At 47.5% G+C, this 24,959-nt stretch overlaps 1 protein-coding gene across 1 annotated transcript in view; it reads left to right on the top strand.

Moving 5' to 3' along the window:
* Positions 1-315: 315 nt before the first annotated feature.
* KCNIP3 (potassium voltage-gated channel interacting protein 3) overlaps positions 316-24,959 on the top strand; it is a 694,194-nt gene continuing 669,550 nt past the window's right edge. The window contains exon 1 of the mRNA XM_078667021.1: positions 316-363. Coding sequence (XP_078523147.1) covers positions 358-363 — 6 coding nt within the window. The 5' untranslated portion in view covers positions 316-357. The remainder of the gene's footprint in view (positions 364-24,959) is intronic.

Here is a 24,959-nt window from a genome sequence, read left to right as displayed (position 1 = left end):
CCTCAGAAGCAGCCTGGTGGCATTGGCCACCAGCTCAGAATTTGAATGCTGTGGTCGGAGAGTTTGTCCAAAAGCAATTCGTCACTGAAGTGCCTAGATCTCTTTTAAAACATCCGTTCCTCTCAGGTTTGGCCCTATTGACATGTTTTAGTTCACTGTGCGTGCCTGCTCTCTGGAAGATGTTTATGAGCGTAGCCTGGCGCCTGCAGGGAGTTGAGGGGTTAACACGCAGCTCCGTTCAGGGGCGGCATGGTGGGCGGGATTCCCTCCACGCAGGGGGCTGGCCCTGGTGCTGAGTCTATTCCATTCCTTCCTCTCACAGCCTAGAGATCAGCCGGCGTCCAGCAGAGAGCAGCCATGCAGGTGAGGAGGGAGCGCGCGACTGTCGACAAGGGACAGATCAGGGACTGCGAGACAGGACAGGGGTGCGGGTGGGCACGCCTGGCGGGTCCCGCGGTGACTGCCTCTCACTGAATTATGGGTGCGCGGCTGGTGTGGTGCGCTCTGGGGGGTGATGCCAACCTGGGCGGAAAGGGGGTGTGCCCCAGGGTAGGAAAGAGAAGGTGGTGTGCACCAGATAGGGGCACACATAAGGATGGCGGGGTTTACGCACCTGGCGATAGTGAGGCGTACGTAACGCCGGCTCCGGGGGGAAGGAAGCCTGGGCATTTAAAGGGATAACCTCAGGGGGCAACGGGGCACCCTCCTCCCTCTTTGGGGGTGGTGCACGGAAACCCCATGGATCAAAATAGGATGCGCACACCTGTGGGTGACAGGAGTACACATCTGGGAATAGCCAGGCGTATGTACTCTGAACAGAGGAAACGAACATACCTGGGAACGGAGAGGGGGAAGCACCTGAGGAAATAAAGGACCCTCCCGCGGGTGATGGAGCTAAATCACCCCATGGGATGAAAGTGGGTGTGCACACATGGCTGGTGAAGCTGATATGCACATGTGAGGATGGAGCAGGGGTCTGTACGCCTGGTGGTAGAGTGCACACCTGTGGATGGAGAAGGGGTGCACATAAGAGCAGATTGGGATGCACTCCTAAAGAATGCGGATGGGGTTTGGAGATCCTAGGGAGTGTGCACATCTGGGGAATGAAAGGGGAGCCCCCTGAAGGAGCGCGGTGCACACTTTGGTGCAGCGGCGGATGGATGGATGCACCGGGAGCGAGAGGCAGGTGCACATCTGCATGGATGTATCCCCGGGTGTGCAAAGGCAGTGAAATCCCAGAGAAGGAAGGGGGTGCATTCCTTGGACCCGAGCGGGCGAGCAGAGGCCACGAAGTCGTTAGACACACACACCCGTCAGTGGAGTCGGGGCCTCACCTGGGAAAGGGAGGGTGTGCACAGTTCAGGATAACAGGGTATTGCACATCTGTGCCTGACAGTCCGCACCTTGAAGGTAGTTGGATGAAAGCTTGCAATGGTAGCGTAGGGCACCGCTGCGTTTAGAGGGAGGACACCTTTGAGGGATGGAAACGGACCCTGCGGGAGCTGCCTTTCCGTCTTGGTGCAGGGGTGTATGTGAGTTGGAGAGTGTCATCAGTCGTGTGGCAGGGGATGAAGGTGTGATGGTGGCTGCACATACATGTGATGGGAAGAGTCTGTCGACACTTTGGGGTGCACACCTGTGGGAGGGGTGGGGTCATTACACATGCCCATTGCATGGGTGCATACCTGTGGGGTGTAGAGAACTTTCACACGTGTATGCAGGGCACAAGTCAAGGGTGAATGGCCTCTACCCACTTTTTTTCAGATGGTGAACGTTGTCTCGCCTGCTAAGTAGTTGGGCCCCACAGAAACTAACTGAACTTGTCCCGGTGTAGACACAGGTACCATTCAGCTGTTCCTGCAAGTTGTCTGCTTTCATTCCGAGCAGCAAGATGCATGTGGCCTTCAGCTCGGCCCATAACAAAGGCCAAAGATTAGGGGGCATTAGACCTCCTTTTGATTGAGTATCCTGTCTGGCAGCTAGCTGGAACCTCACACCTAGCTGCAAATGCAATGGCGGGGAAACAAAGGCTAGCAGCTTATTTCTTTACCTAAGAGATGCATGCTTATGACTTTGTTCAGGCCCTGTATGTAAGACAAATGCATGCACTGGAAAAGTGTCAGATGTGTTGGTCTGTCCCAGTATTTACACAATTGGCAATTTAAATACAACTATTTTGTTTTATTTCTTTTATAGTGCCACTCATCCAACTTCAGGGTGTAGGAGCGCTCTTTATCACACATACACATTATACATTGACAATAAATCATATGTGTGTAAATCAATGTACATTGCATGTGTTGCATAAGACAGTGAGGCTTACAAGGTGTAGGAATCATATGCCCTTCATAGCTCACTCTGTTATATTAGAAGGATTACAACTTATGAACTGCAAGTAGCAAAAGGATATCTGTGTTAAAAGCAGTATCCCACTTACCCATCAACATAAAATAAAAATCTGCCATCTGTTTCACATGATGTACTTTGGAGGAGGACAAATATTAACCCTAATTATTACTTTAATTCAAAACTGGAGCTAGACAAAACACAGATCTCTCTAGCAAGTGTGTTAACCTCCAGAGTTATCTTACCATTATTATTATTCCCTGGGATTTACTGAGCACATAAAGAGCCATGCAGCAGGTTCCTTAACCTCCATAAGATATTTTAAAATGCATACTTTGCAACCAATTAAACATGTTTCTCCTAGTTGCTAACTTTGTGGCAGAGTTAAAAAAAAAAATGTGTAAGTTGAGGCCCAGATGTCGGGTTGCCTCACTTTTTTTGTCACAGCCTTGATGCAAATTCTAATTTGTTAAATATTGTAATGTGCTCAAATGTACTGCCAAACATATTAGTGAGGTCTTAAGATCTGATGTCACTTCTTGTAATGTAACTTTTTATGAGGATCATGGGTTGTGATGCCACTTCCTGTGATGCCATGTGCAATGTCACGCTCCATGATGTCACTTGCATATTGCCCAACTTGGTTACTTCCCCTCCCCCTCCCCCTTCCTCCCCCGGTCTTTTTTTTTTTTTTTTTTTTAGGACTTCTGCCCTTATGAAGTGGGTGAACACCTGCATGTGGAGATTTGTACACATGAATGGGGGGAGTACACACCTCTGTGTTGTAAATTGTTTGTACACGCGTGGGTGGGGGATCTTACCCACGCTGAAAGAGGGATTCGCACAGCCTGTGGATGGGTTGTGGTGATTAAATGTCTGTAACGACACTCGCACATGGCAAATTGGTGCCTGCAAGGGTAGGAGGTAGACGCTGTGATAAAGGGCTGCGCGATTTTGCGCTAACGCGCTTATTTTTTTAAATGTAACATAACGTTTCATTTTTTGTGTGTATAATTTGTGATTTTACTACAAATACTATCCATCTGCCTTAGCGCTTGTTCTGGCCCCTCACCTGCATTTAAAACATTATTTTGCACCGCCGTTTGGTGGGCCCGGTTCTGGGGTGGTGAGGGAGCGCCATGTTGGTGTAGCCTGCGAAGCCTGACGCCGCCATCTTGGTGCGGGTCGTGGCGCCTGGGTTGCTCTACTTCCGCCGGCCTACTTAAGGCGGAACCTTCGGACGATCCTTCTTGGCAAATTGGTGCCTGCAAGGGTAGGAGGTAGACGCTGTGATAAAGGGCTGCGCGATTTTGCGCTAACGCGCTTATTTTTTTAAATGTAACATAACGTTTCATTTTTTGTGTGTATAATTTGTGATTTTACTACAAATACTATCCATCTGCCTTAGCGCTTGTTCTGGCCCCTCACCTGCATTTAAAACATTATTTTGCACCGCCGTTTGGTGGGCCCGGTTCTGGGGTGGTGAGGGAGCGCCATGTTGGTGTAGCCTGCGAAGCCTGACGCCGCCATCTTGGTGCGGGTCGTGGCGCCTGGGTTGCTCTACTTCCGCCGGCCTACTTAAGGCGGAACCTTCGGACGATCCTTCTTGGCAAATTGGTGCCTGCAAGGGTAGGAGGTAGACGCTGTGATAAAGGGCTGCGCGATTTTGCGCTAACGCGCTTATTTTTTTAAATGTAACATAACGTTTCATTTTTTGTGTGTATAATTTGTGATTTTACTACAAATACTATCCATCTGCCTTAGCGCTTGTTCTGGCCCCTCACCTGCATTTAAAACATTATTTTGCACCGCCGTTTGGTGGGCCCGGTTCTGGGGTGGTGAGGGAGCGCCATGTTGGTGTAGCCTGCGAAGCCTGACGCCGCCATCTTGGTGCGGGTCGTGGCGCCTGGGTTGCTCTACTTCCGCCGGCCTACTTAAAGCTCCACCCTATTCAACGCGCAGCGGTGACGCGCAAGGTGGCGCCTTCCCTGCGCCTGAGTCGTGCCAGAGTCCTGCCCGTCTGCGCCCGTCAGCGTTCCGGCAGCGGACGGTGCAGGACGGCTGGCAGGCTCTTTTTAAGTAGCTGGTACTGTACGTTTCTTAAAGTCTTATAATGTGCTATTTTTATTCTTCTGAGACTCTTTCTGATCTCCGTCCGCCGCTAGGGCGCTGCCACTCGGTTTTTCCGGGACATCGAACCTTAAGGAAAGGGTGTCAGGTTTGTGGTTGGCGAGCCCCTTCATGTAATAGACCAAAACATATTTCCTCGGAAACTACTATTACTTGTTTACTCCTTAATACACGTTCATTAGGCTGTCATGCCTTAGATATATGGAATTTACTTGATAACTCCGACATATCTTGTCTTTTTCTCACGGAGACATGGTTGAGTGATACCTCGGCCCCAGACTTAGCCAACGCCATCCCACCTAATTATTCCATCTTTAGGAGAGATAGAACATCTGGGCGTGGGGGCGGTGTAGCAATTATTGTCAACAATAAGCTGCACTGCACCACTTTTACGGTAGATAACATCCAGAACACCGAGGCGCTGGGTTTCACTCTCCATTTGTCTCCTCATTATGCTTGTACTGGCATTTTGGTATATCGTGCCCCTGGTCCATTAGGTTCTTTTCTGGACGAGCTACAGGTTGCTCTTTCAGTCCCATGTCTCAAATCTAAACATTGTTTATTTTTGGGTGATTTGAATATACATATGGATGAGGCTGTAAACCCCGACACGATGAAACTTCTGGAGGTTACGGCTACATTAGGACTTACTCCTTTCATTCATGATCCTACTCACAATAAGGGTCATACTTTGGACCAAGTATTTTCCACTGTTTCGATTAATGTACTCGCCCCCCAACCCGTATTATGGTCAGACCATTCCTTAATCACTTTTAGTCTTTCAAGTGTCTCTTCTGCCAGATTGAACCCCGTTAGTTCTGCCAAACGTTTGTTTAAGCCTTTTCATCTGCTATCTAGTGACACGTTACTCCAGGTCTTGGCTCGTTCACCCTGCACTTTGTCCGGTGAGGTGGAAGTTGACCTACCCCGTTATACGGAGTGGCTCACGGCCATACTGGCGGATCTCGTGCCTGAGAAAGTTGTCAAACCTGGAATGAAACGTTCTTCTGCTCCTTGGTTCTCATCTAAGCTTAGAGAATTACGTCAAAATTGCAAGAGAGCCGAAAGAACTTGGAGGAAAGACTATAACCCTCGTGAGAGAGAAAAATTTAAAGATCTGACCAAATCCTATCATAGGATGATCTGGAGTGAAAAAAAATCCTTTCTTGAACGGCGGATAGATGAATCGGATAATTCCTGTAAGGAAATTTTTAAAATTGTTAGAGACTTCACTTCCCCATCCTTAGCCACGTATGTGCAGTGTCATTCAGAATCTTGGCTGAATGAACTTGCACGTTATTTTGTTGAGAAAATAACCACTATTCAAGCCGACCTTGCCACTCATTCCATTCAGCCTCGGGCTGTGGATCCTGATGCTATCTCTCTTGCTATTCCCACTCTTTGGGAATTTCCGCAGCTAAGCCTTACTGCTTCACTGGATCATTTGACAAGCTTGAAATCGGGCTCTCCCCTTGATCCTTGCCCGGTCTCGTGTCTTAACAAAATAGCCTCTGTGCTAAATAGTCCCATTAATTCCATTCTAAATTCCTCATTGTCCGCCGGCATTGTGCCACAGGCCTGGAAGAGCGCCTGTATTATTCCTTTAATAAAAAAACCAACTTTGGATCCCATCATACATGCCAACTATAGGCCTATTTCCCTACTCCCTGCTTTGGCAAAGGTGGCGGAAAGACATGTGCATCGATCCATCTCCGATTTTATCGAGATTAACAACTTATTGCACAGTACTCAATCTGGGTTTCGTGCGAATTATAGCACCGAGACCACATTACTGGAAGTCACCACTGCCATTAGGGAGGTTTTAGACTCAGGAGGAAAGGCCATGTTGGTTATGTTAGACTTGTCGGCGGCGTTCGACACCGTTCCCCATGACACTCTCCTAATTCGACTCTGGGATTGTGGTCTAAGGGGGACGGTGTGGAAATGGCTTAAATCATTTCTAGCCAACCGTCGACAAACGATCTGGGCGCCACCTCACTCCGCAGCTATGTCAGCCCTGGAAGTGGGGGTCCCTCAGGGGTCTATTCTTAGCCCCCTGCTTTTTAACATCTTTATGGCCCCCCTTGCAGAGGTTGCGGAGTTGTTTGGCGCCCAGATCGTGTCTTATGCTGATGACACCCAGCTCTTGTTCACTCAGAATAAGAACGAGGTGTTTGATGGGACCCGCATCAGAGGCTGCTTAGAGGCAGTCTTTGATTGGTTCAGGAGGCATGGCCTGAAATGCAACTCCGATAAATCGGAGCTGCTCTTTTTCGGGTGTGTCTCCGAACCAAACTGGAAGAACTGGTGGCCTCAGGATCTTTTTCCCCCTGCCAATGCCAGTACCAAGGCTAAAAACCTTGGTATTATTGTTGACAACGAGTTGACTTTTGGACCTCAAATAGCCTGTCTTGCAGGGAAGTGCTTTGGTATCCTACGGATGCTTAGGAAATTCCTCCCTTTGGTTTCTGTGAATCATCGAAGGGTTATTGTCCAGGCATTGGTAGGGTCGCGCCTGGACTATGTTAATGTCCTTTATTTAGGTCTTCCTAAGTATCTTGTAAGAAGACTTCAGGTCGTGCAAAACTCAGCTGCTCGGGCCATTTATGGTCTACCTAGACGAGCTAGTGCTTCCAATCTGCTGAAGGAATTGCATTGGCTTCCTATAGCCAAAAGGGTGCTGTTTAAAAGCCTGACGCTTACCTATAAGGCCCTCCATGATTTGGGCCCTAGGTATATTAGAAAGCGCCTTGCTTTGTACCAACCGAGCAGAGCTCTTCGCTCCGCCTCCTTGTCTACAATGCGCGTTCCATCCATCAAACGAGCCAGACAAGGGGGGCGTTCGTTTCATTACCTGGCCCCACGTGCTTGGAATGAACTTCCAATTGCTCTTAGACAGGCCCCTAGTCTGTTGTCTTTTAGAAAGGCATTAAAAACATGGCTTTTTATTTAGGAATCGTGTTGTCTTTTATTTTCAGTTATGTTTCCTTTCCATTAAAGGTCCTCTTCGCCAAAGCGCCGGGACACTCCATTGTGAGTAGCCGTTGCGCTATAGAAGAGCCAATTAACATAACATAACATAACACATCTGAGGCATGGGAATAGTCTGTGCAAGTTTATGGAGGGGTGCGCATAACAAATGTAAATTACACATATAGAAAGTGGGGTGCACACCTGTATGTATGGAAGATGGAACGCCCCTGCACATGTGGATGGACAGGACGCGTTACTGTGTCCTGGAGGGAGTGCACTCATATGGGATGGAAGGAGTCAGTACATGTGTGAGTGGAAGAAGTGTACAGGTGTGGGGTGGAACGATCCGGTGCACGGATGGATGAAAGGAGTGTACCCATATGAGAAGGAAGGAGTCGGAATATTATACATGTGCGGATGAGAGAAGTGCACAGATATGGAATGGAACGAGCCTGTGCATGTGTTGATGGAGTGAGCGCACACCTATGGGCCCGATTCTTTGTTAGGTGTGATTGGGATCAGGGCTTTAAGCGGGCCGGGTCCTGTCGATTCTCAGCCCCGGCAGTTCTAAAAAGCAGCTGCTGGGACAGGTCCCCATTGCGCTCTCCATTTTTGCTCTCATCCTCAGGGTAAATAAAAATCTTAACTTTGCATCAGTATCACCCTTCACTGCCTGTGTTGTAACTTCTAAGAGACTCGTTCTAGATCTTTCACAGCCTCATTATTTCAGAACAGAAGCATTTTCAATATTATATACAATAAAGCCATAGTTGTTTCTTAGTTAATACATGCAACTGACCAAGCCAATAGACCTGGCTTGTTGTAGGTCTAATGTTACTTGTTGTAGTCAGGCCCGGACTGGCCGTTGCGGGCACCGGGCAATCCCCCGGTGCGCCGCAAGGGTGGGGGCCGGTTTTGGGCCCCTGGGGGCCGTTTTTGTTACAGGGCCGTTTTTGCAGCGTAACAAAATCGTCCAAAAACCGCCCTGGCAAAGAGAGCGGTCGCAGGGCGTTGGGAGGAGGCCAGCCGAGCACTTTGCCAGGGCCGGTTTTGGTTCCCAGTCCGGCCCTGGTTGTAGTATATATCTAGATGCAATGACAGAAGCAGCAAAATACCAGTTGGACGGCACACTATGTTAAACACAGATTTTCAGCTTATGTGCTTTTAAGCCACGCCCTTATGGCCATGACCCTTTGAGAGACCCTCCACCCCAGATGTTCCATCCCACTTAAAGCCCTGGTTAAGATAATGAACATGGAGGCTCCGTGGGTGCACATCTTTCAAAGGATGAAAAGAAGGACTTCTTTTCACTGTGTGTGTGTACACACATGGAGAGAGAGCGTGATGGCTGCAGTTTTTAAAATCTATTTATTTATACTTTTTTTCCGTAGTGGGAGCTTCGCCCTAGGGCAGTAGTGCGCTTTACTAGAGAACAAGAGCTCTTAGCAGTTGCCAAAAGCAAATAGTTAAACAACAGAGCAGGAGAGACGGCAAACACGTCAAATTAGTCAGTAAATAAGAAATCACGCCCTTAAACAACATTTTTGACAGAAATATAAGAATCAGTCAAGGCCTTGCCTAAAGTACCTTGGAAATAGGAGTATTTTATTTCTTTGTAAAGGTGGCATGACAAGGGGTCGTGCGGCTAATAGAAGAGAGTTCAAATCCTTTTTGCATTTCCTGAAAAGGCCTATTTCACGTAGCGTTATTGTTTACATGTGGGAGACTTCAGGAAAGGAGGTTCTGTGATTCCACCCCTTTGAGCACCAGAGAGTTTGTTAGGCAAGCAGGAGGGAGAGGAATCCTGCAAGGCCTTGTGCATCAAGAAGGCGGCATTAAATTGAACCCTAGCTTTTGTGGAGAGCTACTGTAGGGTTAGCAGGATGGGAGTGAGGTGGTCAAATTTCTTGTGGCCTGTAACACATTGAGCCTCTGAGTGCAGCCCTGAGGGAGCCTTTGCACACTGGAACCTAGAGGTGGGGCTCTGATGTTGCTTTTACCATTATAAAGGCAGAGTAACAACGACCAACGGAAGTAGTTTCAGGGGGGCGTTTGGGGTGTTTCCTCCCCTAAAAAATGTATTTTCTGAGAAATAGTTGGGTGCAGGTGCTTTCAGCGTGGTACAGTGAGATGTCTGTCGAATTTCACCAGGAATTTGTACAAATACACATAGACAAAAACGCATCAACACTCTCTCCCTTTCTGTTATGAAATTCGGCAAAAATAATGGTTATTTTAGAAAATATTGCGTGTTCCCTCTTAGTACTCCTACAAATCCGCATTGGGAGGGAGGAAGGGGGGCAAGCACACCGACTACCATTTTGTGTGTGTAAAAGGCCGCTTTATTGAAACAGGTGCACATCACATTTATTAAACTGGCAACTGCCTTACAAAACTGAAACCTCTCTAAACATCGAGTTACCTGACCCCTTTTTGTTTTACTCCCCCCACCCCTACGATCCCCACATGATAAAATCCCCCACCCTGCAATATACAAACATATAACTCAATTACATCATAATACTATCCAGTTTTATCCCCTACCTCCTAACTCCAAAACCTCCCAAGACCTACCTTCCTATTTGCCTTCTTGCAACTGTAACTAACTACCCTCTAATGTCAACTCCCAAACTGGTTACGCTTTCCCCGCTCCCGTTTCCCAACTCCCCAACTTCACGAGAAAGTACCGAAATCCAGCCAAACTTGACCAACATCAAAAACAACTCCGCCAGCACCTGTTCCAAGCGACAACTTACATATAAACACCCCCTGTGCACCTGTCCCAACCCAGCCACCTGACACAAAAACCCTTCCTGTCCTCACCTTCCCAGCACAACCAAAATCCCAAGCCAAAACCTGGGGAGGGTGGGCGGGGACAAAAAGCTCCTGACTAAACCCGTTCCCAGCCACCAGGTCTCAGTATCTAAAATGGTGGCTGGGAACACTCTGGAACGCTATTTAAGCTTTGGGCTTTGGGCTCCTTTTGGGCTGCTTTTGGTCCGACCCCAGCCAGCCCAACGCGGCAAAATGGCCGTTCGCTTGTTCTCCCCCCTTCCCCCTCCCAAATCTGCCCGGGGGGCAGACCTCGCGGCTCGGCTGCCCCCCAAACCCCCCTTGGGAGGGAGGAAGGGGGGCAAGCACACCGACTACCATTTTGTGTGTGTAAAAGTAAAAGGCCGCTTTATTGAAACAGGTGCACATCACATTTATTAAACTGGCAACTGCCTTACAAAACTGAAACCTCTCTAAACATCGAGTTACCTGACCCCTTTTTGTTTTACTCCCCCCACCCCTACGATCCCCACATGATAAAATCCCCCACCCTGCAATATACAAACATATAACTCAATTACATCATAATACTATCCAGTTTTATCCCCTACCTCCTAACTCCAAAACCTCCCAAGACCTACCTTCCTATTTGCCTTCTTGCAACTGTAACTAACTACCCTCTAATGTCAACTCCCAAACTGGTTACGCTTTCCCCGCTCCCGTTTCCCAACTCCCCAACTTCACGAGAAAGTACCGAAATCCAGCCAAACTTGACCAACATCAAAAACAACTCCGCCACCCAGGGAAAGGCCGAGGTTAGGTGCTTACACCGCCTCCCCCTTTTCCTGCCCCCCCCCCCCACCCCCCCTTTTTTGATGCAAAAATTTAGACATCAACCGCCTGCCCCCAACTCACGGCACACCCCCCAATAACGGGCCTCCCTGACCCATGCAACCTGCAACCATTCAGGATTGAGACTCAGCTTACCACCAAGTAAGCTATCCCGTGCTTGCCACTTGGCCTTCTTTACAAACGAAAGCTCCGCCATCCAACTCAACACGTCCCGGGCTAAGAAACCATTCCCGACCTGCACGAGCAACCATTGTCAATAACTATACCCCCTCACTTCCCGTGCGCGTTCAAAAGAAATTCGCTGCGCACATGACCCCGATACCACTGCGGATCATCGCCACCGACGCGTGAATGTCCCCCCGGCCGCCACACCGTCCATGCGTTTCCGACGCCCCACCACTCCGAAGCCGGAACGTGCCCTACCACTGCTATCCTCCCCCCGCCCTTACCTGAGGCTTCCACCCCGCTAACCTCCCCGACACGTACCACTCGCCCGCAAAACCACGGTGTCCCCCCAGCACATGAGTTTCCGACACTACCCCCATGTGCCATGCCACTAGAACTCTAGCAGCCCCGATATCCGCTGCTGCCTATCTGCCGGCAACCAGGCCTCCAGCAACACCCGCGTTCCCGACCCAAATATTGACCGCGCCAAGCCGGCCCCCACTGTCTTTGAATTTCCAACACTGGCACTTTGTGCCATGCCTCATCACCTCGAGCCGCTACAACACCTGCCGCTACTTGCCTGCCGGAAACCGTGCTCCTAGTAAACACCAATACCAGCTCAATACCCAGAAGTGACAGCGCCGTGCCTGGCCCCACTGTCTTTTGACGTTCCAACATTGGCACCTCGTGCCTTGCCTCCATCCCCTCTAGATGCCTCAACATCCGCCACCGCCTGTCTGCCAGCAACCGTGTCTCCAGCAACCCACGGCCCGTTCCATACCCAAATTTGTCCATGCCATGCCGTCCCCACTGTTTTTGTCACTTTCCATACTGGCACATTGTGCCTTGCCTCCATCACCTCCAGTAAGCCCCGAGACTAGCTCAAATCCAAAATTGACAGCGCCGTGCCTGGCCCCACTTGTCATTTGAAATTCCACACTGGCACTGTGTTCCTTGCTTCCCTCACCCCTAGCAGCCTCCACATCCGCCGCTGCTTGTCCACCGGCAAACGTGTGTCCAGCAACACCAAGCCCAGCTCCTTCCCAAAATTGACAGCGCCGTGCCTGGCCCCACTTGTCTTTCTGAATTTCCCCACACTGCCACTTTGTGGTTTGGCTCCATCACCTCGAGCCGCCTCAACATCTGTCGCTGCTCGCTTGCCGGCAACCGTGCCTCCAGCAACAACGAGACCAGCTCCTTACACAAAGGTGACAGCGCCGTGCGTGGCCCCACTGCCTCAACCGGCGCCCATGGCACCCCAAAGACCTCCGTGATCTCCTGAAACCTGTCCAGCGCCACCTGGCAGTTCGTGGAGTCCGGGGCCCCGCCACGAAAAAGAGTCATCCAGGTAGGGCTGAAACTCCCCAGTGACCCGTTCGTTCCATACAGCCATTGCTGGAACCTACGAAACCTTCAACCCCGCGCATGACCTCGCGCAGCCCATCGGCAATGCCGTGTCCACCTACCTAATGAACATACCTTTGGCAAAACAATATTCCCCAGGAACTGGGCCTAGTCAAAAACTATAATAAAGAAGTGGTCCTCAGGGAATTTTTTAAAGTTTTTTTTTTTTTTTTTTTTATTCTTTCAACTGTGTCACCATAGTGAACAACCTTCCATAACGCTCCAGGGATTATTATCAAATCAAAATGTTGCAGTGTTCATAAGCCACCTAAGAGCCTATCTTACGTACATCACCAATGTTAAGCCATATTTCATGCATGTCCGGCGACTCAAATATCCAAGCTACTCGGGTTTACAAAGTGCAGCGGTGTTTGACCCTTTCCCCCCCACTATGTGGTCAATCAATCAATCAATCACAGACATTTATAGAGCGCACTACTTACCCGGATGTGCCATTCGCCATATAACCTTATTCCCCCCTATCTACCTAAACCCAATACCCTGCACAGTAGTCTTATCCATGGAAGAGTGTCATAGCGTTGACGTTTGTTCTCACACACCATTATCCCAGATACCCTCGCCAGGACAAGTGTTGCACCATGAATCTATTGTAAAATCACAGATGCACCAACCAGAACATATTTACGACCCATCTCCTAAGAACATGTATATGTATCGTCTGCCCACCCCACACGGAATGCCCCAAGCGCATATTCATAATGTCCCTCACCTATTCCACTCCCAACGTGTCCGAACACCACTACCCCATCACAGCTTCGTGGAGTCAAACGTAACCCAGGTCCCATACGGCTGTCCCATCCGTGGTGCCGCCCCATACTACTAGGCGAAATGCACCCTCCTCTAACATCCATGTTTGCTCCTCATTACTCACCAACACGACCGGCAACGAAGACCTAACGTCTGCTCCTAAAAGGAACCAACGACCGCCACCGCAACCACCTGAATTGACGTCGCGTCCTAATGCTGTGTAACCATGCACCACTCCGTATCTTATACCCTCCGCCTCTCTTTGAGCAGAAACTAAAATTGCACACATGCCTCAACAGTACCGATATTCTATCGTGTTATGAGACCTTAGCGCCCCCATGAATGAATCCAACTGTACGTGCATCCCCTGTACTTTGCCCGTGCAACCTCGCAAGGGAACATAACGTGATAAACTAACATAATGACCGAGTTCCGTGCATAGCGCTGTACAACCCCACAAAAAACCCCCAGCCACGGTAGAAAACTTACAGACGCATGGTTGCCTGAATCATTCCTCCTCTCACGAAACTCGCTTCAACCGTCGAGTGCTTCGCTGGTGCGGTGCAGCTAGGCTATGGTCGCTCCTGCGATTACGTGACCCAACTGCACGGCAAACGTGTCGGCCATAATGGTATGGAGTCCCATGTCTGACTTTGCCTCTAACACAACGGGCACGTGGCTAATAGCCCCAATATCCCCAACTTCACTGCGACAACTTTGGACCACTTTAAAGGCATAGCATTACTGTCGCCGTTTACCCCGTCTAATGTCTCCCTTCCCACCTGCAATAGAGATCTCCTACGTGGCTGCATGACCAAACCTCACACCGGCGATTACCACACACTCCTGCCCGACCTTGCGAGCCACAACCTCTGTATAACAACCTACCCACTGCTACCCACTCAGGGGTACTCATGATCCCCAAAAAGCCCCTTTTCCTGTCCCTTACTGCCGCTTGTCGAAAAAGGAACACTGACCATACGCCGCGTCCTCCATCTGTAAATCTCGCGCTAGCTTATTCTCGTATATATTGGAACTAATGTGTCGGAAAAGAAATATACCACAACCTCCCGTCCAATGTAGTTCAACATCCACCCATAGCTTTGCATAACCACAGGCCTCATCCATTATTCCCACAACTATACAAAATATTGTCTCAGCTAACACCACCACCTCGTTCCATCTAAGAGCGCCTTACCCTTGCTGCCCGCGTAAGGACCACCCAATCCTCCCGTTAGACTGATTGTCGCAGGTTGCCCATCCATCTTACCCCACTGGCGACATACGTTGAGGTTCCCAGAAAGCCTGATGTGGTAATGACGAACTCCTATGCTAGATATAGTACCAGTGTGCTTAAGCGTGTATAAGGAAAAGCCCGTGACAATGAAATGAATATCCTCGGCCTCAAGGCATGTAAAGCTTGCATGCGAGCCTTCCACAATTGTAGCCCCCAATGTCAACTGCATTGTACTCGTGTAGAAGGAAAGCACAGGACAATGAATTGAATATCCTTGGCCCCAAGGCATGTAAAGCTTGTACGCGAGCATTCCACCATTGTAGCCCCAATGTCACCTGCATTGTCTTATAAAGAGGCGACGCCCTCACCAAGTCCCCCGCTGATTTGATTGGTAAACACAATTTCATCTTTGATACCAAGACTAGTCAAGTATTCCTCTGTGCCGTTGCTCCATGGCTGCTGTCGATCCCCAAGCCGCTGGGGGCCCTGTGGGTGTGAGGGACTGCCGAGCCCGCCTGGGGCCTTCTTACTCCCCAAGCCGCTGGGGGCCCTGTGGGTGGTGGGACTGGCGAGCCCGCCTGGGGCCTTCGTAACCAGCCGCGTCGAGACCCTCGCGTACTCCGGGCCTGCTGCAGGAAGCACAGCCCTCCCTTCTCCTTGGTGCCGCCGGGCCGCCCCAAGCCATACCAAGTCTGGAGCCCCACGCCGGCCGCCCCCCTGCCAAAGAAAAGTACTGCTGGTGTACTGGGACCCTGAACCGCGCCCCCCTCCCTCCCCGCCCCCCTTTTTTCCCCCCGACCTCCTCGTACCCTCTCCCTGTTAACCCCCCTTACCCCCGGTGTTCCTGCCTGTGCTGTGTGTTTAATGTTTTCATACAGTTATGTGGTGTTTCTAAAGAGAAATACCTAATAGAATTTTGTTTCCCACATCCCTGCACTAGTCAGGGTGGTCACACGAAGGGGGGCTTCACTGGCTGTGACTGACACTGGTGTCTGTGACATGGGTGGTGTCACACAAATTCAGACTTAGGAGAAAAGAGAAAGCAGGCGGGCTTCTATCAAAATGGACGATGATTGGGGTGTCTGACTGGGCTGCTGTTCAAGCCACCTCCCGACCTCGCGTCGTCCTCCAGAGCAGACAATGTGCAAAGATGCACTTGAGCCCTCCATATAGAAGTGGCGCAGAGCAGACCTAATTGTTTCTCACCCAAAACGTTATCTCTTTCTTGACAGATCGGCTATCCCTGCTTTATTTCGGGACACACGCGCCTCAGCCGGCAGTGCCTGAGGAGTACTATGCATGCGTGCATTAGCCTACAACCGCATTGTGCATGCTCCATTTACATACAATGGGGTCGATTAGGATCGCGGACGGACTTGAGTCCGTCCGCGACCCCTGAGGAGGAGGGAACGTCCGCATGGGCTGCGGCGTTCCCTCCGATCAAATTAGGATGTGACCGCCAGTGTGGCGGTCACATCCTCCATCTCTAACATTGCGGCGGGTGCAGCTTCAAGCTGCATCCGCCGCAATGTAAAAAATCCATGCACAGCATTTGCGTGCACAAAGCGGCAGGCACCGCGCGGTGCCTGCTGCATTGTGCACGCAAATGCAGGGGGGTACCATAGGTACCCCCCATGTGCACCCCCCACCCCACCTTCACCCAGGGGCCCCGCAACGGGCCCCCGAAGTGAAGGTCCGTATGCTTTTCCACGGCGGTAAAGTCGCCGCGGAAAAGCATATATTTTCAGACACCCTAATATGCCTGGCGGTGTCTGATAGACACCGCCAGACATGTTAGTGCTTTTCCGCCGCGGTCGCCTTCCGACCGCGGCGGAAAAGCGGCGGACAGATTATCAGACCCACCAGCCATCCTAATTTGGCGGTGGGTCTTTGGAGTCTCCGCCGCGGTTTTTCCGCATCCTCCAGGCCGGCGGACACTTCCGCCGGCCCGGAGGATGCGGAAAAACCGCCATCCTAATCGACCCCAATGTGTGGTCATTTCAATTCCATCCCAAAACCAGAATTACAAAATTGTCCTTTGGCTCTGAACCAAAACGCCGCCCTCCCCGCCGATTCCATTCCCAAAGACTGCGGGGCGCCGCTGCAGCGCGCCTCGTCGCCCTCCCTACATTATTTTGTTTCCCGCGCCGCCTGTCACAGACCTACCTGGGAAAGCGCAAACTTCTGTGGCGGCGCGCAGGCGATGGCCGCCCGCCTCGCCCAGCCGTGTAGTGCATCGAGGACTCGCCCCTCGTCAAGCCCCTTAAAAATAGCGAAAGCCGCCGAAGAACTAACAATCAATAAACTTAACAAGAAAGACAAAACTAGACAAAAAGCTCCTGACTAAACCCGTTCCCAGCCACCAGGTCTCAGTATCTAAAATGGTGGCTGGGAACACTCTGGAACGCTATTTAAGCTTTGGGCTTTGGGCTCCTTTTGGGCTGCTTTTGGTCCGACCCCAGCCAGCCCAACGCGGCAAAATGGCCGTTCGCTTGTTCTCCTCCCTTCCCCCTCCCAAATCTGCCCGGGGGGCAGACCTCGCGGCTCGGCTGCCCCCCAAACCCCCCTTCCTCTCCATTTTCACTGCCCCTTATGCCCCTCTCATGCTTTCTGCTTTTCCTATAATGTATTTAAACATTATATGCCAGCCTAATTGTTGGGAAATCCGAAGCTTCTATCCCCCCCTCCAATCTTACTAACCAGGCCATGCCCCTAATGACCAAATGCAAAGAAGAAACTGATGAGCCACATCTGGTGTGAGGCATCACATGACCTCCATTGAAGATGAAAGGACAGCCAGCTGCAGGATCAGGGGCTGCTTTGAATGGGTGTTTTATAAGTGTAGGAGCTGTAGACATGTACATATTTTACACCCGTTTTAAGTAAAAAATTTGCCAGAACATTATAACAGATTTAGGGTCTGAGTTTGGTGGTGCAACGGTGTACCCTCTCCTCCAAATGTGTTGGCTCAGCTGATTTAGAGGTCGGCGGACTGCCCAGTTTATGCTGACGGAGTAAGATTTACTACGTTAGTGTAAAATTCTTCTGATGGTCTAAGGGAGTTGGGCCATCAGAAGTGAACCAACCCATTTAAAGTGAGTAGTCACACATCTTTAATTAAAAAAATTATATTTTACTGTCTGTCGCCAACAGGAACACCCTGCTGGTGATAAACAGTAAAAAAAGACATACACTAGGGGTGAACTCCCATGGTGTGGGGTCAGTCATTTTTTATTTCTCAAAATCAAACTCTCTCTTTGGGAATTTGTTTTTGATAAATGGAAAAGAAATCAGGAAAAGTTTGATGGTCGGCTGTCATGTTTGGCGGCGATGTCCATCAAACGTTACCTATGTTGACAGGGTTCACCTTGACGGCAGTTTCTGCTGATATATAGAGATGTCAGTGGGGTTTGTGGACATCTCTAAATTTGGTGGGCAGAGTAAAGGCAGTGTGATGGATATAAAGTTCTCCTCTACTCTGTCTACCTTTACTCCCTTCAGCAAACTCTTAATCAGGCCCATAGTATTTTTAAAGAAATGCACATCTTATTATTAATGCTCAGGGTACATGCACGAATAACTCATGTTTAGTGCTAATAGATCTGTAGGACTATTATTTATGCTAGGATTTTGAGTGTTACCAGATTTGCTGAGTAAAGGGGGTGTCAGTAATCTACGGTAAAAAAACTGAGAGTTGACAGTTTTGTTTTAATCACAAAATGGGATAGGCTGATCCAGCCACGTACTGTTGTGCACATCCACCACATTATAGGGTTCTTTCCCTAAAAAGTAGGTGAGTGTGTGCGTTTAGCGACACCTTTGAAGCAAGATAAACAATGCCTGTGACTTCTATGTGCTCCTCCTGATCAATATAAACATTCATGCTCCCACTCGGAGCACTTTTTGACTGCGGAAGAGCTTTGCCCACAATGTTTGGTGGATTGAAAGTACATGTACAAAGCCACACTCAGGTGACGTTCAACCGAGTGCCTGATCTTGGGCCATGAACCATATATCGCTCTCTCCTTCCTTTTCCCCCAGAAAAATGATCCGAATCAAATTCTTTGAGTGAAGCTTTGGCATGTGCAGTCTGACCAATTACACTCCACTTTACATCTATGCTGTGTACACTTCCCTCTGTAAAAGTTCAAGAGGCCACCTTTTCACAGGTCTAATAGAGCGATAGACAATGCCTTTTTGCTGACCTGGCACTCCTTGCTGTATTTGTAAGTCAAAATATCAGAGTCAATAATGCTGCTCTACACTTATGTCAACTTCAGCATATCAACTAGCATACATATGGAAGTACATATTTACTAACCTTGGCTTCACATAGGCTTATTTTCACAATATGTTGGTTATCGATATTGTGCAGTCGATATCGATGCAGGGGTTATAAAAAAAAGCGGAAATTTTCTCACTGTGCCACCGGAACCCAGCTACACCTGACCACTGGGGCCCAATCAGAAGAAAACCAACCAGTCATGGGTTGCTTATATTCTGGTTCAGAGAGGACTGGGCTGTTTCTATTGTAGCAAGCACAAGACTGATTTGCATGTGGTTGGCTCTAATTTGAGGTGGCATGGTTGGCAAAAGAACGATGGGTTTGAATGCTCCCCCGAGCGATTGCTAGAAGTTAGACTTCTTGCAAGCATTCCACCCTCCCCATTACCTTTTGTGTGCATAATATTTTTCGAATGCTTGGCTCTAAAATCCAAGTATCTCTTTCTTTTCACTGAGTTTAGATTCATGCATTGTGACCAGTAACTTAATAGGCAGTGCTTTGGACCACCACACTGATGCCCATACCTCATTCAGTGACATGAGATCTCAGAGAAGTGTGTGAGGGCTTTCAGGAGCATTTTTTCAACCTCTATACTGCACAGCCATGAGGGGCCCCACCCAATAATGTGTCTTCTGTACACTCCATACATTGTTATTAGTGGGACTGGTATTTTAATAGCTCCTGGGTATTTAGTTAGTAACAGCAGCACAAGGATACAACTTGCGTTACCCTCAAGGTGAGAAACCCATGTTTGGCTTATCACAAATCGTGACCCTCTCAAGTTGAGACCAGTGCTGATGCCCAGCTGATCTTGTAGCGCTGGAGTGACTTCTAAGCATAGACCCTTATTATCCAGACTAGATTGTAGTGAAAGGGCCTTTGAAGGTTTAGTTAAAATTATCATTTTATTTTAAAACACTCTCTGGCATCAGTGGCAGCTTTAGGTCACAGAGTTACACACTTCCGGCCCGATTTATTTAAGGAAACGTTTTATGTTTTATACTCCGGCTAGACAGCTTTGGTCCGCGTCTCAGCTTCTCGCCCAGATACCTCGCGTTCACCTCCAAAGAATGGGTGGCAGCTCTCTTGCTTTTAGGGCTGCCACGGCCTGGAACTCTCTTCCATTTGCTCTTCGCAGCATCCAGGACCATATTATTTTAAAAAAAATTAGCTTGAAACGTTTCTTTTTAACTAACCGGTTCTTCGTCACTTCTCAAGGCTCGCGCCGGGACACTCTTTGGAGTATCTGTGCGCACTACAAACTTCCATAACATAACATTACAAAAAACAAGTTTTGGCAAAACCAACAGGTCTGGCGCTGGCAATGCTTGTTTAGTTTTTTCATGGTTTTTGTAAAACTTTACCATTAGAGCAGCTGCTGGGTCTTTGTCAATATAAAAAAAGAAAAAAATGACAACAAAATTAAATATGCTCTTTTCTCAAAAGCAGACATTACTGTTATAGTCACTGGGACTGAAGGGAACTATTTTGTGTGATAATGTGCTCTTTGTGAAAGAGAAGAAAGCTGTCAATCACAGTGAAGTTAGCCAATAGCTACTGTGAACTGATCCACTGCCCCTTGATGTGTGCTGTAGTGGGCAGACGAAGAATGAGTGATCAAGCGGTAGGCCAATGAATGAAAAGGTTGGCCGAAAGTCCCTATAAGTAGGGCGACTGGAACTATGTGGCAGGGAAGAACCAACTTATCCTATAACCTATAAGTAGATAACATATATATATATATGTGTGTATATATGTCACAGAGTGGCACTAGCCACTGTCACAGAATGGCGGTACTGCCAGAGACAACAATTCCTCAGATGTTTGCCCCTTAATAACTTTGCACATGTTTGACGAATCTCTGTGAAACTTTGAAGCTCTATTGCACCCAATACATTGGCAGAGGATGTAAAGTATTGCAGCGTTTGGTGAAGGGGGTGCAAAGATAAAGCATGTTTTGACCTGAAAGCATTTTACATGGACTTTTTGTATTGGCAGTAGTGTGAAAGTGGGCTGAACTGATTTACATGAAATTTGGCAGGATTGGACAGCATGCCCAGATGATCCTTTTTGGGTAATATAGGCAAGTAGAAAAAGTATTTAAGTTATAATCTATTTTAACTTAGTGATATCAGTTGTAGCTATATTTTTGTGACATTTTACAGTATTTAATGGCAGTACCATGGTACATAGTGATGACAAGTAATTAGATTATTGGCTAATGACTGACTTTACAAAAGTTAAAGGCAGCCATGTTGTTTTTAGGTACAGTTTGTCTGTGTTCTGAGTTACACCTTCAGATCTAGGTAAGCATAAGGTGTGGTATTTTTCCCCTACCTATTACCACCGTAGTAAAGTGTTAATAGGTAGGGAAAGATTTTTTTACAAGTATCTATATATTTAAAATAAGAATAAGAAGTATCTCGGTACTACCTCAGGATTATTATGGTACCAAAAAAATGAATAAATAAAAACACAAAAACTTTTTAAAAAAGACTGTAATACACTATATTTTAATAACACAGTGTACTAAAGTCTACTTTCTAGTTTTATTATATTTAAATATGCACTAAAAGTCTACGGAGTAGCAGGTTAATACCTACGAATTGCCATACTAATTAAAAAATATGCAGTTCTTACTAGACTGCTAAAAATATATATAGAAAAGTATAAATACAATTCTCTAGCTATTACCACTTAAATAAAGTGGTAATAGGTAGTGATCAACAATAAAATCTAATACTTATCTATATCAAAGGTCCTAACCCAGAACACGGTGAGACAAAAACTGCAGAACACAAAACTGTGATAAAAATGACATTGCTGCCTTTTACCTTTGGCAAATAGTCATTAGCCACTCACATACTGACTTTTTATCCCCATGTACCGCCCTATACTGTGAACCTGCCACGGTATACTGCAGCACCATATATAACTACACTTTTTAAAACTTATATCATTAACACTACTTACATATACTATCAAAATTTAAGATTTACACTTCATAATGTATATTCCTGCTACATAACATTTATATCCATTCACTACGCCACTACACTCTGCGATATCATACTGTACGCATCTGTATTCTATAACACTCCAGTCTACTGTTTTTATTTTATATATAGAAACTTATAAATACTTTCCCTGTCTATTGCCACTATACTAAAGTGGCAATAGGTAGGGGAAAAATACCTAACATAATACTTACTTGGATCCGAAGGTGTAATGGAGAACACAGGCAACTGTACCTAAAAACAACATGGTTGCCTTTAACTTTTGTTAAGACCGTCATTAGCCAATCACTTAATGACTTTTTAAAAAAAGAATAGCAGTTCCTGCCACCAACGCCGACAGCCGACTCAGTGCTTCTCTCCCGCAGTCACTGTAAAGCACAGGCTCCCCACCCTATCCAGATGCAAAAATACAGTGACAACAGATATCACTAAGTTAAAATGGCTTATGGCTTAAAAAATACCTACTCTGATCATCTGTGCACCATAATGTTTAATCCTTCCAAACTTCATGTAAATCCATTAAGTTGTTTTTACGCTACATTTAATACAAAAAGTCTATGTCAAATGCATGGGGGATGTCAAAACATATTTTGGAACCCACCCCCCTATTTTATCTTTGCATTCTCTTCCCCAAACAATGCAAAACCTTACATCCTCTGCCATTGTATCGGGCACAATAGATTTGCAAAGTTTTGTGGAGATTCGTCAGACAGGTGTTAAGTTATTATGGTGCAGAAATCTGAGGAATTACTATATTTAGCAATGAGAGAGAGATTTAGTGGCCTCAATTAGGAGTCGGTTCATTAGTGCCTAGTTCTTTAACACATGCACTTCACAGAAATGTTTAAGACCTATGGCTTGTTACAGTAGCTTGCACACTAGCAGTCATGGCATACCCTTCGGCAATCAGGGTATTCACAATGGCATGTAATCAAGCCTACCGTATATTGGAGGCATTTATAATGGTCTTGTTTCACAGAGAGAAATTGTGTGCCTGCGAGTGGGGGGGTCACCTAATCTCCCACACTGATACCCATTGGAAAAATAGTATTGACTGGTGGCTAATACATTACTATGCAAATGCTTTTGTTCTTTCCAGTCTTTATCTTTTTTAATTTTTTTAGTCATCCTTGAGTGTTCAAACCATACCTTGAGGTTACAGTAGTGAAAGCCAATAGAACCATTCCTTCCACCAATATGAATGTTATATTCCACTGATGCGCCTTTGTGGGGCGCATTAACACTAAAAAGGGTTCCTGTTCTAAGTACCCCTGCCTACCAGAAAATGGCTGTATTGCTATATTAAAAGTATAAAGAGTTTACACGGCGATTATTTTTTAATGTAACGTTTTTGTACCACAAGCATAGGACTGACGTTTTAGAGGGTTGCATTGTTGTCCTATTTAATTTTGGTGGTGTATGCTTTAGAAAAAATGGAACCCTCATTCCAAGGCCAGACTTTTTGGCTTTGTTAAGGCTAGTTATATTGGGCAAACTGTAAAACACACAAAATCAGTTGTAGATAGAAGTTGATGTCAGTCAAGCCAGATGTATGTTGCTCAGTGAAAAGGGCTTTATTACCTCATGGCCCAAGTGCAACACAGCCTGCAGTTGAAAAATACCGCCTGCACTTCCATATTTCGGTGTTTCACTCATTACATGAAGGCCACCTGAAAAGTGCTCAGTAGCCAATTACAAAAACAAACCAAATAATACTCCCACATGATTAAAGGATCAATATTGATTGTAGCTTTTGCTTGGTAAATTTCCGAACAATCCCCACAAGTGAAATGACTGTGGTATTGACTATTTCCGTGGAAGGTTGCTTGGCTAGATGCAAAGTTGCATATTTTGCAAGCAGTAGATTTAGGTATTTAATCATTTCATCAAATATTGTGATCTTGGGCATATGACTTGTTGCTTGTGCCATTCTTTCCAAAAATTATGCGTGCACAGAAGCTGTTCCGTTTGCAGTGTTTGACCAGTTTATACTTATTTTATTTGCTTATTGGTACTCGTACCTTTTTGGTTTTCTCCACAATGAGTGCAGGACCACAAATACCAGACTGTAAAGTAAAAACAGCGTTGCCTGAGCTACTCATACGTGGCATGAGTCTATCTGGTACAGGGCTGAGCTTCCAGCTCCCCACGACGCAAGGGTGTCTGCCTGGCTCCCTCACAGTGAGCATATTGCTTTCAAAGTCTCACTCTATAATCGGTATCTTATAGTATCTTATAGTATACATAGGCTGGCGCTAGATTTAAATCCATTACTGCAGGATGAAAGCAGGGAGCCTTCGCAGATTTACACACACATAAATTCACCTGGAGTTGTCCTGCCTCTTGTTCTGGCACAGCCTCACGCCTCCGAACTAGCCATGATGTTGACCGCACTTCAGATGGACTAAAAATGGCCATCATTGGAGTGGAGAAAGGCTTCCTGCATGGCTCTGGGGAGTGCGCACCTAGAATAAAGTTCGTCTTGGCAAGTTGTAGCTTTTCGATCAACACACAAATCGATCGTGCATGTGCACTGGAAGTATTTGTGTGTCATGGACTGAGACCCAGAGCGAGGCTTTGTGGTATAGAGGGGTGAACAGTGCAGCGGCAGTGGCAGCCGCAGCATAAGGCAAGTGGGTGTGTGAGGGGGAAGGGTTACGGGGAACTAGGGGAAAAAATAATACTAATTTTAAAAAAATATAGCAGTTCCTGCCACCAACGCCGACACCCGACTCAGTGCTTCTCTCCCGCAGTCACTGGAAAGTACAGGCTACCTGTAATGCCCAGCACAAGTCAGCATTCTAGTGCTGAGCCTGTATCTACACTGAACACCCACCCACCACTAATGTCACTGGTCAGGTGACACCGCATTAATAAAAGGGGCCGAGCCCACGTGCTCTGGGCCAGTTGCAGCCAGTGTGTCCGTGTCGCAGTTCTTTATCAGTATGAGGGCCTAAGGCCCAACCCTACAATGGCGATGAGGCGGTAACGCGATGCCACGCGTGCCAGC

The sequence above is a fragment of the Lissotriton helveticus genome, chromosome 11, assembly GCF_964261635.1.
Source record: "Lissotriton helveticus chromosome 11, aLisHel1.1, whole genome shotgun sequence".
Taxonomy (NCBI): domain Eukaryota; kingdom Metazoa; phylum Chordata; class Amphibia; order Caudata; family Salamandridae; genus Lissotriton; species Lissotriton helveticus.
The sequence above is the reverse complement of the archived record's forward strand: the minus strand, read 5'-3'. Positions and strand labels throughout refer to the sequence as shown.